The 13,794-nt window shown below is 47.2% G+C and overlaps 1 protein-coding gene across 3 annotated transcripts in view; it reads left to right on the top strand.

Moving 5' to 3' along the window:
- Nucleotides 1-13,794, top strand: part of pi4kab (phosphatidylinositol 4-kinase, catalytic, alpha b) — a 54,977-nt gene that overhangs the window by 17,379 nt on the left and 23,804 nt on the right. For all 3 annotated transcript variants that reach the window (XM_029247354.1, XM_029247353.1, XM_018728698.2), the window contains exons 23-43: nt 28-110; nt 1,429-1,499; nt 1,611-1,735; nt 1,901-1,982; nt 2,163-2,246; nt 2,557-2,646; nt 3,065-3,184; nt 4,193-4,285; nt 4,487-4,643; nt 4,731-4,858; nt 5,095-5,253; nt 5,806-5,957; nt 6,344-6,451; nt 6,928-7,055; nt 8,026-8,184; nt 8,868-8,947; nt 9,199-9,398; nt 9,670-9,760; nt 11,874-12,041; nt 12,535-12,588; nt 13,396-13,516. In XM_029247354.1, coding sequence (XP_029103187.1) covers nt 28-110; nt 1,429-1,499; nt 1,611-1,735; nt 1,901-1,982; nt 2,163-2,246; nt 2,557-2,646; nt 3,065-3,184; nt 4,193-4,285; nt 4,487-4,643; nt 4,731-4,858; nt 5,095-5,253; nt 5,806-5,957; nt 6,344-6,451; nt 6,928-7,055; nt 8,026-8,184; nt 8,868-8,947; nt 9,199-9,398; nt 9,670-9,760; nt 11,874-12,041; nt 12,535-12,588; nt 13,396-13,516 — 2,453 coding nt within the window. The remainder of the gene's footprint in view (nt 1-27; nt 111-1,428; nt 1,500-1,610; nt 1,736-1,900; nt 1,983-2,162; nt 2,247-2,556; nt 2,647-3,064; nt 3,185-4,192; nt 4,286-4,486; nt 4,644-4,730; nt 4,859-5,094; nt 5,254-5,805; nt 5,958-6,343; nt 6,452-6,927; nt 7,056-8,025; nt 8,185-8,867; nt 8,948-9,198; nt 9,399-9,669; nt 9,761-11,873; nt 12,042-12,534; nt 12,589-13,395; nt 13,517-13,794) is intronic.

Below are 13,794 nucleotides of genomic sequence, written 5' to 3'. Positions count from 1 at the left end.
CATTTGGTTCTCACCGCTTTTTCCCAGGGTGCTGCGTTCTGTTGACCCTGACCGTTTCCAGGTGATGTTCCGCTATTTTGAGGACAAAGCCATCCAGAAGGATAAGTCAGGTAAATGCAATGGAGACTGGAAGGGTGACTGCGGACTGGCTGAAGTCCAGTCCCCTGTAGTACAGCATGTTTGCACTGTTTCAGCGAGACACTTTCCTCTATGAGGAGAACGGAAGTGTGGCATTACACATCAGTGTCATTCGACACGGTGGCACAGCGAGTAGTGCTGCTGTCTCACAACACCTGGGTGGTGCGAGAGGACATAGGTTCAGTCCCCACTCAGTCTGTGTGGAGTTTGCGTGTTCTCCCCGTGTCTGTGTGAGTTTCCCCCCGAGACACTGTTTTCCTTCCACACTTCAAAGACATGCTGTTCAGCTTCCCCCATAGTGTGTGAGTGACACAGAAAGAGTGTGTGTGTTCCACTGATGTATGGATGAGTGACCCAGTGTAAGCAGTGTATCTAGCAGTGTAAGTCACCGCAGTGAATAAGGTGTGTGGACTCATAACACTACATAGAGTTCATTGGAAGTCGCTTTGGACAAAAGTGTCTGATTAAAAAAAAAAAAAAAAAAATGTATTCCTTCAAGACTCAACACATGAGCTGCATCCTTTTCTTAACTGGTAATGAAGAAACTACTGCTGGTTCCTTTCATTTTAGAACTGTTGTAGCACCTATTGGACCAGCAATAATATTGTGACTGGTAGGAATATTAATTTAATGAAGGAATAAGAATATATACTGTAAAATTAGAGGAATAGCAATGATGACCTAAAAAACTATTGTAAATATGCGGTTTATTCTCATCAAAGATTTTCTCACTTCTAAAATATCTGAGATGAGCTTGTCAGGATGTTTCATTTGAAATTATAGTCTGAAACTGTTGCCAGTGCAGAGATAACGAAGCAAAGTCGTTTCCGGGTACGAGAGATGCTCCTGTTGTACGAAACAAGGCGGCTGAAGGACTGGCTCCGCTATGAGCACCTTTGTCACAAAGTGAAGTAACTGTGCGAGCGAACTTTCCCAGCTGGAAAGTGGAAGCGAAACGTCATTAGTGCTAAATGTTTCTGCTCCACCAGTCACAGTCCCTGCAGTGGTGCTGGAATGAAGTCACGTGCTTGCAGTAAAATGTGTGTGTGTGTGTGCGCGTGCGTGCTGTGTTTGTGTGGTGTGTGTGTCTGTTGGTGTACTTGACAACGTACAGAGCTGTAGAGAAATAAATTTCTGATTTGATTTTTATGCTCACTTTGAATAAAGCTTTCCATCCACCTTTGGTACTTTACCTTCATGGCTTGTTCTCACATTGGCTCAGACTCTTGGTGTGTATGTGGGACCTGGGTCTTTTGTGAAGTCTACTCACACTGTTTCTCTGCTCACTAGGGATGATGCAGTGTGTCATAGCAGTTGGCGACAAGGTTTTTGAAGTCTTCCTCCAAATGATGGCTGAAAAAGTAGGCCGTTTTGCAAGCTGCTAACATGAGGCAACATGGTTTCATTCATGCAGTGTGGTTGATGTTCCTTTGCTTCTTTCCCTCTTTTTGCACTTCCTCTTGACCTTGCAGTCCAAAACCAAGGAGCACGAGGAAGAGCTGGAGCGCCATGCCCAGTTCCTCCTGGTGAACTTCAACCACACCCACAAGAGAATCCGCAGGGTGGCCGACAAGTACCTGTCTGGCCTGGCCGAAACGTGGGTACACACACTCGTGCGCGCACACTCGTCAGCTCCTGTCTGTCCAGCTGTTCTCAGATTCATTTTGACCAGCTGCAGTGATGATGTGAGGGCACAGCAGCGCGCGCGTGTGCGCAGGAGTCAGTCTCCCTGAATTGTGACTGCCTTTTCTGCTCCCTCCAGGTTCCCTCACCTACTGTGGAGTGGCAGAGTGCTGAAGACCATGCTGGACATCCTCCAGACTCTCTCCTTGTCCTTGAGCGCTGTATGTATGTAGGGTTAAGGCCAGGCCCATGAGCATCCAACCCCCCCAGCAGAAGGCTTTCTCTCAAATCAGTGGAATCAAGATGCTTAACTTCTCACTAAAATTGTTTCTATTGCATTATTCTTGCTGTCGTTTTTGTGTTTTGGTAACTTTTTTTTTTTTGTACCTATCAATGACCAGGACATCCACAAGGACCAACCTTACTATGACATTCCAGACACGCCTTACAGAATCACAGTGCCAGACACTTATGAAGCAAGAGAGGTACAGTAACTGTGAGACACTGCTGTCACGCAGCTTTGTGACATAACTGTTGCTACACTTACTTTGTGTCTAAAAACATTCGCCACCACTTATTGCCATAAACTACCACTTATATTTTGCAGAAAACTGGTTCAATGAAATGTACTAATTTTATAATTGGTCGAATTAAGTGTCTTTGTGCTGTAACAGGAAAAAATAATTTATTGCAAGTCTGCATTATCCTCCAAATAAACTGCTTGTCCTGGGCATCTCAAATTTAAGCCCAGCGGCCTCTTTTTACCCCAGTAAGTGGTCTTCTCTCCTGGTGCAGAGCATAGTTAAAGACTTTGCGGCTCGCTGTGGGGAGATCCTAAAGGAGGCGATGAAATGGGCATCCTCTGTCACCAAGTCCCACCTCCAGGTGAGAGAGCCAGCTGAAGACACAAATGAGGGATCTCCCTTTCTAAGTGCCTCACCTACAGGAAATGGACTTTACCTTCTATTTGGTCTAAAAACAATGAGGAATTAACAGTAGCTTTCTTTGGGCACAAGAATTGCCACCTAGAATTTGATCCAGCTGTGAAATGATGAAGCATGTGAGGTCGTCGTCGTCCCCCCCCCCCCCCATGTCTCTCTCTCACACACACACACACGCACACGTTGCTGCCTTTTAAACATTACATCAACAAGTAAATTTTCAGGCATGTCAGTTTTCACTTCCTGTTTGGTTAACTCTACTGAGCAGCACAATAGTACTTCCCCATAGTGTGGTTGAGGACTGGAGCCATGGGTCTATCAGATGGTTGATTCTTGGTGAATTCTCCCCCACCTTCTTTTAGGAGTACCTGAACAAGCACCAGAACTGGGTCTCGGGTCTGTCGCAGCACACAGGCCTGGCCATGGCCACTGAGAGCATCCTGCACTTCACTGGGTACAACCGCCAGAGTACCACGCTTGGGGTGAGCACCAGAGCAGCTGGGCAATTTTGTCGTTTGTTTACTCGTTCGTTACTTATTCTAAACACTACGCTTGACCCTTGCGCTACCCTTGGACTGCACGCACGCTGCATAATAGGTGTTCACACAAAGCCCCCAACTTATTATGACAGGTTTACAAGAGCAGAGTGTTTGCAAAAGAAAACCTTTGCTCATACTGCGCATGCGCGCACACACAAACGCACACACGCATGCCCATTGTATTGCATTCTACTGATGACACGGCTCTATTTCGGACGACCATCTGCGTTCCTGCAAAACACAGTTGACTTGCATTTCCATTAACATTTATTCCTTTATCAGAGTCTCTTGTCCAGAGTGAGATGCATCTCGAAGAACAATAAAGAGGGTTCGTTAACAGCAACAGAGGGAGAGATTTGGACGTGGACACGTGACTCTAGAGTACAGTCCATCCATTTGTCACATCCCACCATATGAACCGGTGTAATCACACGAGTAGTTTCACAAAGGCTTTTCCATTATTAAACATAACTAAACATGTACATGACTAAACATAAACAGGTACACATTTATTGAGCACTTTGGAGATTTGGAGAGAAGAGAGTTCAAAAGAGGTGAGTTTTGAGACCCTTGTTGAATGTATAGAGAAATTCAGCAGCTCCGAAGGAGAGGGGGAGCTCATTCCACAACATTGGAACCAGAAATGAGAACCTTCAGGTTTTTCATTTTGAACCTCTTCTGTGTGGGACCACCAGTTGGGCAGAGGTGGAGGAGCGTAGCAGTCTGTTTTGGGTGTAGCGAGTGACCAGGTCTTGTTGACACTGGGCTCCAAATCCACTGATGGTTTTGTAGACCGTAACCAGTGGAGTGTTGAATTTGATGCAGGCAGCTATATAGTTGTATCCCTGTGCTGCACATGTTAGAGCAGTGAGTTTTCTGGCCTGCGTGCACGGTTAACTAAAGGTTAACTAACTGCTAAATAACTCTGACTCTGGTGCTGGGCTTTTCTAGGCCACGCAGCTCACCGAAAGGCCGGCCTGCGTCAAGAAGGACTATTCCAACTTCATGGCCTCCCTCAACCTTCGCAATCGCTACGCAGGAGAAGTATGGAACCTCCTTGCCCCCTTTGTCCCAGCTTTGTGTTGTTTTCTTAGCAGGCTTTCAGTGATCCAGCTGTGTGTGTGTGTGTGTGTGTGTGTGTGTGTGTGTGTGTGAGAGAGAGAGACTGAGGAGGGCTGCAGACTTCAGGTGTGTGCGTGTCTCGTAAGAGTCACGTCAGGTTTAAAATTGGTGACATTCTGGCAGGTCGCAGGGATGATCCAATTCTCAGAGGCCACACGTAGCACCTCAGACCTCAACAAACTGACGATCCTCCAGATGGACGAGGCTCTAGAGGCAGGCAAACCCGAGGACTTCACCCAGGCCATGTTCAAGCTTACCGCCCTGCTCATCAGCAGCAAAGGTGAGTCCCGAAAGTCTTCCAGCAGCCAGTCGATGCCTCACCGTACTGCAGTGGGAGCTTGAGCGTGTGTCTCCTTCCTTCCTGTAGACTGTGACCCCCAGCTGCTACACCACTTGTGTTGGGCTCCCCTGAGGATGTTCACAGAGCATGGTATGGAGGCCACCATTGCTTGCTGGGAGTGGTTCCTGGCGGCCAGGAGCAGCATGGAAGTCCCGGTATTCCTGCGAACATCACCCGCTACCAAGCAGCCAGCTTCTGATATTGCTTCCTCGGCAGTAGTCCAAATTTGTAAACCGTTTCAAAGAGCTGCCTTCGGTTTCAGGCTGCTCTTGGTGCCTAAAGTGAAGTAGCCGAGAAGGTGTTTGTAGTTCAGCAAAGAACCAGCTTTGTCCCTCGGTCCAAGCGGCGCGTCCTTGTGACGGCCATGCGCTTCCCACTTTGTGTCCTGCAGTTCATGCGCGAGATGGCAGGGGCCTGGCAGATGACGGTGGAGCTCAAGATGGGCCTGTTCTCCGAAGCGAGGGTAGAGGCCGACCCCCTGGCCGCGTCTGAGGAAAGCCAGCCGATGCCGTGCCCCCCTGAAGTCACTCCCCACTTTATCTGGATAGAGGTGAGTGAAATTGCCCACTGTTGCGAAAAGCCTTCAGTTGCCATGTATGTAGAGCCAGAGACCCACTGCTGCTCTGACCGCCATCCCATGTGCAACTGTTTCTCACGTAGCAGATATGCACGTGTCATACAATACGATACGTGTCTCTGTATGGGACCTTGATACAGTTTGATGCCATGTAACATGCGTGACAAATCTAAATGTACCTCTTTTGTATGATGTACCACTGTATATTTTTAAAATTGATTTTAACGATTATATTTTTAGTGTATTTTTCTGTTTATTGGTGTCAAATTATCCTGATTAAATGCATTGTAACTTAGTGTTGTGAAACAATAAAACATGGAAAAGCCCAAGAGGAGTTAGTACTTTCGATAGCGGCGTCACCAACATGAATGTTTAGGTCATTGCAGAATCATTACTGCAGGGCGGTGAGTAAAGAGGACACATAAAAGAACATGCTGGAAGGAGATGATGGCAGTGCTCAGTTCAGTGACGGTGCTCCACTCCCGCAGTTCACAGCCCTTCTCTACTCTCTTGTCTTCCTTCAAGTTTCTCGTGCAGCGATTTGAAATCGCCAAATACTGCAGCGCCGACCAGGTGGAGATCTTTGCGGGCCTCCTTCAGCGCTCTCTGTCCCTCACCGTGGGGGGTCACAAAAGCAGTCTGAACCGCCACGTAGCGGCAATCGGGCCGCGATTCAGGTACTGCGCTCTTCGGCCCCCTGCTGTGTCTCATGTGGCTCTTGAGCTGCAGCCGTTCTCTGGGACACCCTTGATGCATGTGCTCAGGGTTTGTTGAGGCATTATTGGTGGCTTGAGGTTGCACATACTTCGGGTCAGATAATATCTGGGATCTTGGCTCGAGTCACCATTTTCCCTGTAAGAAGTGTTTTGCTCGACTACAGTTGCACACAGCATGTGCTCACACTGAGAGAGGCCCTTTAGGCCAAAATGTGCTCTGCCCTTGGCTGTGTGCTCCACTCTTTAAATGAGCACTGCGCTTTGCTTCAGTCCCGCTTTCACCCGTCGCCCCCACCTGACACAGCTCGACCCAAAATGATGCCTTCTGCTTGCACCCCTACTCCCAGACTCCTTACACTTGGCCTTGCCCTTCTCCATGCCGACGTGGTCACCAACGCCACCATCCGCAACGTCCTGCGGGAGAAGATCTACTCCACTGCCTTTGACTACTTCAGGTATTGCAGTTCCGAGGGAAAGGCTGTCTACACCTGCTCTTCTGTCTCGTTTTCCTTGTCATGTATGTCACTCAACACATGTATATTCGCACGCACAGAAAGACACATGTTCCCAGGAGTGCCGTGTTTGTCGTTCGTTTATCTTTAAGGATAGTTTTCTCGTTCGGTGTCTCATTCAGCTGTGACTTGGAGAGCTGTGCAGGATGTCTTTCCACTAGATGTCAGCAGTGAAATGAAACACAGCTATATTTTATATGCCACACAGCCACCTGCCACAGAAGCATGATGCACATAAGGTTTGAGTTTTTAGCCCAGTGACATTCTGTTGATCTACATGCGGCTTTTAAGCATATATTTCATGTTTTCCCTCCTACTGTCAAACACTGGCTCTGCTTTTACCACCTTATCGGATTGTCACGTTTTGCCTCATTTTACTGTTTGTTTTTTGCTCACCCCCCTCCCCGCTCTCTTCCAAGTGTCTCTGCCAAGTTTCCCACCCAGGGTGAGAAACGGCTCCGTGAGGACATCAGCATCATGATCAAGTTCTATGCCAGCATGCTGTCAGACAAGAAGTACCTGACTGCCAACCAGCTGGTGCCTCCTGGTGAGCTGCGGTCAAACTGGTCCCCCCCTTCTACTGGCACCAGTGAGGTCCCAGCACCATGTCCCTCTAAACACCACTTTGCGCTAATGTGCTGTGGCTCCTTGCTGTTAATTGTTCCCACCTATCATGTGCTACTGCTGGATGTATGAACATCTGAGATCTCAAGCACATCGCAGTACGAGTGTTCGACGACACCCTGCTACTCTGTGTCCTGCTTGAGTGCTAAGGCGGGTACCATGTGCAGGGATGTGCGCATCCTTGAGGCTCTTGATGCCATTTGGGAACATTTTAGACAAATGTTTTTTTTCTCATTATAGTAACAGTTTGTGTTTTGCTTCTGTAGAAGCTTAATTTCCACTTTCCTGCAGAGTTGAGTTTTGTTTAACATGCAGTTTTGCACTAGGCTCCTTGGGCTGTATAGAATGGTAGCGTGTTACTGCGATTGTGTGGATATGTGCTTTGGCTGTGCGTTAATTCTCATATGTAGTGTAACTTGAATCCCATTCCAACATGCCGGCGCCGTTTTCCTGCCATTATGTCCACGCTCAGTGCATGCAGGTGTCGACATCTTATCGCTGTGGTACTCTATTGGCAGTCTTTCCTGCTGCCCCCTAGTGCTTTTCGTAGTTTACAAAGTTGTTTACGTAAATAGAAAAGCCGTGGTAAGTAACATTCTTCCTAAGCCATTAATTTGCAGAAGCTGGACTAGTCAGAACACACCCTAAAAACACGACTGTTTTCGTACTACATTTCCCCTCTGCCGAAAACAGATGGTTTTGCTGAAGTGCTGCTCGCACAGCATGTGATCCTGACTGGAGTGAACAGGAGAGGACGTCGTGTAGGACGGTGTAGAGTTTGCCTTGGTGAAAATGTGCAGGGGGCCCGTTCGGGCTCTGCGTGGACACGGGGCAGCAGGCCGCCCTGCAGTCGTGTGTGACCTTGCTGAAGGAGCTCTGCTCTGTGTCCTCAGACAACCAGGAAGTGTCGGTGAACAGCCTCTCGGTCATGACTGTCACCGACTCCAGGAACAGCCTGGACGTTGCCGTCGGCCCCCGTCAGCAAACCACGCAGGGCTGGATCAACACGTACCCCCTGTCCAGCGGCATGTCCACCATCTCCAAGAAGTCCGGTACGTTCTGCTGCCGTATCATTGCCCTCTTCATCGAGGAGCTGAAACTCTGCAGTTTCTCTGCTAGATGTTAAAAGTAACTAGTGTCTCATTTAAGCTGTACAACAGCAGGTCAGGTCACCTGCTGTGCAAATAATTACTTCATTACATTTACTCATTTAGCTGATGCTTTTCTCCAAAGCGACTTAGTGTTAATCTACCTACACTACTTACTCATTCATACAGCTGGGTAATTTTACTGGAGCAATTCAGAGTAAGTACCTTGCTCAGGGGTAGGTACTTCAGCTGGAGGTGAGATTCGAACCTGTGACCTTTGGGTCCAAAGGCAGCAGCTCTACCCTGAATGTCACTACAGAAGTCAAGAGCAGATGCATGTTTGCCCTCGCACACAACTACACACGTCACACTCGTACCTCACTACCACACTTAGAGAACTGATTGCTTATAGACTGAATTGCAGAGGGAAATACATGACGTGGCTATTGGTTCAGTCTTTTACATTTGTTGATCTATCAGCCTTTGAAGAAAAGAAAGAGGTAGAATTCCAGCCCTGTGGAAAAGGCCAAATTGCCGATAAACTTGTGCGTTTTTACTGCACATACAGCACTTGTACTACAGCGCTGTTTCAGCGCCTCTGCATTACTGATGCACAGCAGACGGAGTAATGTGCTTTTCTGCCTCAGGGATGTCTAAGAAGAGCAACAGAGGAACCCAACTCCATAAGTACTACATGAAACGCCGGACATTGTTGCTGGCTCTGCTGGTAAGACTGTACGCCGTACTCTGCTTACCATAGTTGAGTGACCTCATCACCTGCGTTTTTGCTTCAGTGGAACTGATGTGTTCTTTTATTTCTTCCACGCCACCTTTATGTACACCCTCAGCTGATTTTTGACCTTTACCCTTAACCATACCTGTACTGACATTGACACGCACAGACACACGCACGCACTGTGTGTCCAAACTCGTACCGCATGAGCACCCATTTATGCCTCACTCTGTCATACCTGGCAGGCTAGTGAAATCGAGCGACTGACCACGTGGTACAACCCTCTGTCGGCGCAAGAGCTCACCATCTCCACGGAACAGTCCGTGGAGACCAGCATCGCCAACTGGAGGTCCAAGTACATCAACCTGAGCGAGAAGCAGTGGAAGGACAATGTCAACCTGGCCTGGAGCATCTCGCCTTACCTTGCTTTGCAACTGCCTGCCAGGTACAAACAGTAGCTTGTCATGTTGCTGTGCAGCTGGTTATGTAGTGGCTAGAGCTGCTGCCTTTGAACCCAACAGTCGCAGGTTCGAGTCCCACCTCCAGCTGTAGTACCCTTGTGCAAGGTACTTACGCTAAATTGCTCCAGTGAAATTACCCAGCTGTGTAAATGGTTAAATAACTGTGGGTAAATGAACAATGTATTATTATGATTACTATTATTAAACCTCCAGCGTTCCCTGAAACGGCAGTGCCCTCCCTGTCTGCCTTTTCAGGTTCAAGAACACGGAGGCGATCGTCAATGAGGTGACCCGCCTGGTGCGCCTGGACCCTGGTGCCGTCAGTGATGTTCCCGAGGCAGTAAAGGTGAGACACATGAACTTAGTCCGCATCAGCTACAGTCCTACCACCTCCAGAATGCATCAATACGGACACTTAACCGGGAATAATCTGAGATAAGTCTGTGTCGTAAGCTTTTATTTTTGTAACTAAGCAGACAGCCCTGGATGCCCTTGTGGAGAGCAGCAACAAACTACAGAGCATCTGCTGACTTACTGCCCCACGTACATACCCACGCCAGTGGATCTGACAAACATCGATGACACAGACATTAAACTCTAGCAACATGAAGCCAATTTTACAGCTTAAAGCTTGCCCTATGTTGCTTAAGATCTGTTTTTGATCATACGATAAATTAAAAAAAAAAAAAAATTGTAAGTAAGTGGTAAACGTGGCAAGTTTTTCCGTCGGAAGCCGTTATTGCAGAGATTAACTTTGTGTGTCTCAATTCACTCTTTGGATTGTAATGATTTTGATGAAGTGGTTGTTGTGGGCTCTGTCTGCTATCTCAATGGACAGCGAGCGTGGGGGACGGGGGGGGGGGGCTCATGTTTCATCTCACATCACCCCCTGCAGTCCCAGCTGGCCCTCTGTCTGCTGTCTTTACTTCTACCTCACTGGTGTTGGCTAATGAGGCACCGCTTGGGGCGAGGACTGCCATGCGAGTGCCGCCCCTGATGTCCTGGGGGATTTGTACTCTGCTCCGCATCAGGATCCTTGTGCAAGGAAACATGAGAGTCTAAAGCAGAGGGCTGCAGAGCTCGCAGTCTGAACTAAGTTCAGAAAGCATCTCGACTTTCCCAGCTTATGTATATTGTTGATCCAGTTAACCTTCATGGCCTTAATATGCATATTGCAGCAAAGGATTTACTGTGTTGTACAGTTTCTACAGTGCTTTCCCTGTTCAACTGACCTGGCTACTGTTCTGCACATTTACATTGTTTTACCACATCTGCTACACCTGTGAGACACTGCGCAGACCTCTAAGGTGCTGTAACTTTTCAAAAGTTTTAAATGTACATTTATAGCTTAACCACCTTGCAAAGGTAATATGTTCCTAAGAAACCCTTCCTAATGTAAACTCTCATATCGCTGACATATTTACATTGACATTAATGCCAATGTTTTTCTGTGTTCCTGAGCCCCTAGAATTGACACCCAATTCAGGACAATATCAGCAAATCCCATTAAAAAAAATTAACATTAGTTATCATAACAAGACAATTTTCCTTCATTAATTACTCTATTTTAACACTTATTATTTATTATAATAACAATTGTAATAAGTAGTAGTAGTAGTAGTAGTAGTAATAATCATAATAATACTGTTGGGGTGCGGTGGCGTAGCGGGTTTGACCGGGTCCTGTTCTCCAGCGGGTCTGGGGTTCAAGTCCCACTTGGGGTGCCTTGTGATGGACTGCTGTCCTATCCTGGGTGTGTCCCCTCCCTCTCCAGTCCTGCGCCACGTGTTGCCAGGTTAGGCTCCGGCTCGCCACGACCCCGCTTGGGGCAAGCCGCTTCAGCCACTGTGTGTGTGTCTGTGTGAGGTAATACTGTTACACCTGAGCTAGTTCAGCTCTTTTTGAAATACTACATTCCATATGCCAAAACTTACATACATACAGTATTCAGTGTTTCTGTATTTCAGCCAGTGAGAGAGAGACACACACACACACACACACACACACACGTGTGCACGCACAAACAGATCCGGTAACTTAAAGCTGCCATGTAAACCTCAGACACGCGTCTTTGGTTGAAAATCCAGGGGAGCGCTTTGGTAGGTCCAGCGCAACTCTTAGCACGGTATTCTCTTTCAGGATTCTGTGTACAAGTACGTGCTGCATGCGGCAGTAGAGGTAGGATGTCAACGTGGCCTGGAGCACGAGTTGTGTAGATTATATCGTGGGCTTGGGCCACATTCTGCAGATCCTGCAGCTGTTGCACAGGATGTATCGGCAGGACCAGGTTGCGTCTTCGATGTGTTGATACAAAGACGGTCTTGGCTCCATCTGTACTCCCAGGCCCTTAGCTGATAGAGTTCGCGACGTGAAGGAAGAGCCGCACTCTGGGGAAAAGGCACGTTTGTCGTACGTTTATTAACGCTTTTCCTTTTCCGTGCTCATCTGGGCGCATGCAGTTCCTTGTCACCTGGCACACGATTGACGCAGACTCGCCAGAGCTCACCCACATCCTGTGCTGGGCCCCAGCCGACCCCCCCACTGGGCTCTCCTACTTCTCCAGCATGTACCCCCCCCACCCCCTCACTGCCCAGTATGGTGTCAAAGTGCTCCGCTCGTTCCCGCCGGTAAGTGTCTTCTCTCTGTACGCGCGCGCACGCACACACGCACACACACACTCTGCAGTGGTCTCACAGTGATCCACTGCTCCTCTTCTCCCATTTCAAAAGTCCCTTTTTTTTTTTCTCTCTCTCTTCCTTCCTCTTGCGTTGACTGAATGGAAGATATGTGTTACTAAATCAGGCTATTCACATGTCATGATGATCAAGTTCTCTACTTTTCACACTCATTGAGACATCCTCAGTGCATCTTGGGTTCATAGAAAGATCTGGTACACGTTAGTGCAGATGCAAACAGTGGAAACTTGGTAATCTTAGCAAAATAGTAAGCTATGGTAATAAAAACATCAGTTCTCTTCATTTATCTTTTAAGTTTTTGACAAGAGATACCTTGCATTACACTTGTGTACAATTTAGGTGGTTTCTGTACCCATGGAAACTGAACTTGTCATTATCCTTTACTCGCTCTCCTTCTCTGATGTATTTGTTTGCTTTTTTGCAGGATGCAATTTTATTCTACATTCCTCAAATCGTTCAGGCACTTCGGTATGACAAGGTGAAACAATTTGTTCTCAAAAGTGTTTTGTGACCAGAAATGGTATTGGAATATGGTGGAATACAGGCAGACCTAAAGGTTGTGCAGCAAGCCATGTAGTGTTTGGTCATCTCATCAAAAAACTTCTTTTTTTTTTTTTTTTTTTTTTTTAAATTAAAAACTGTGCAATAGAATGTTTAGATTTGTCCCAAGTGTAAAGGGAGGTGTTTAATCGTTTAACTGCTATCTTTAAACACTGCGGTTTATTTTAACTATTGTTGGAATTACAGAACAGCAGAGGATTGCAGCGCAAACAGTCCATCTGTGCCTGGCAGGATTTTGGAATATTGTTTCGCTCCAGTTATCTCTGTCTATTTTAAGTCGCTTTCAATCTTCCAACACTCAGAACATTACACAGAATTATTAGTCTGCAAATGCAGTATTGGAAGCAATGCTATGGTATTGTTTGCACCAGCCTCCTCCCTCTCATTAAGACCATCCTAGTGGCAGGATATTGGGCAAAAAGTAAATCCCAGTTTGTTTAAAAAAGCGTACCCAAACCCTCCCTCACTGGTCCATCCATGTGAGAGTGAACTGTGTCAGTACTGGGCTCAGAGTTGGGGGAAGTCTGTGCTGGTGTTTGGAATTGAACAGAATCCCACAGTAACCGAGACAGAACAGGCTGCAGAGCATGAGGATGAGCTGAGTTTGGATCATTGACCTGTTCTCGTGATCACACTTGTAGTGTTCTTCTAGGCTGCCTTGATGCTGAAACTCTAGGCTGCGATGTACACTTAACGTGCTGCTTGTCTCCCTCGTCTGCTCCAGATGGGCTATGTGAGGGAGTACATCCTGTGGGCAGCACAGAAATCTCAGCTGCTGGCCCACCAGTTCATCTGGAACATGAAGACCAACATCTTCATGGATGAGGAAGGCCACCAGAAAGACCGTAAGTCTGGGTCGATGTGTCTGCAGTCAGGCCGACTGACTCAGTCCCTAAGGCATGAATACCAAGCATTGTGCAGAATTTGAATATCGAATTCGTACATTTGTCTTCGGTCTAACCGAACATCAGTTTTTCTTTTTTCCTTTTTTTTTGCCTTGTAAGTGATGATCACATGATCGTTTGGGGAAAAGAGACCTTTGTGCTTGACAGAAACAGGAAATGCTTTCTGGACAATCAAATGTACCACTAACAGGGAGCATTGAGGTCATTTATTGAAATGC

This window comes from Scleropages formosus, chromosome 21 (assembly GCF_900964775.1).
Source record: "Scleropages formosus chromosome 21, fSclFor1.1, whole genome shotgun sequence".
In the NCBI taxonomy this organism is placed as follows: Eukaryota; Metazoa; Chordata; class Actinopteri; order Osteoglossiformes; family Osteoglossidae; genus Scleropages; species Scleropages formosus.
This window is presented reverse-complemented; position numbering and strand designations above follow the sequence as displayed.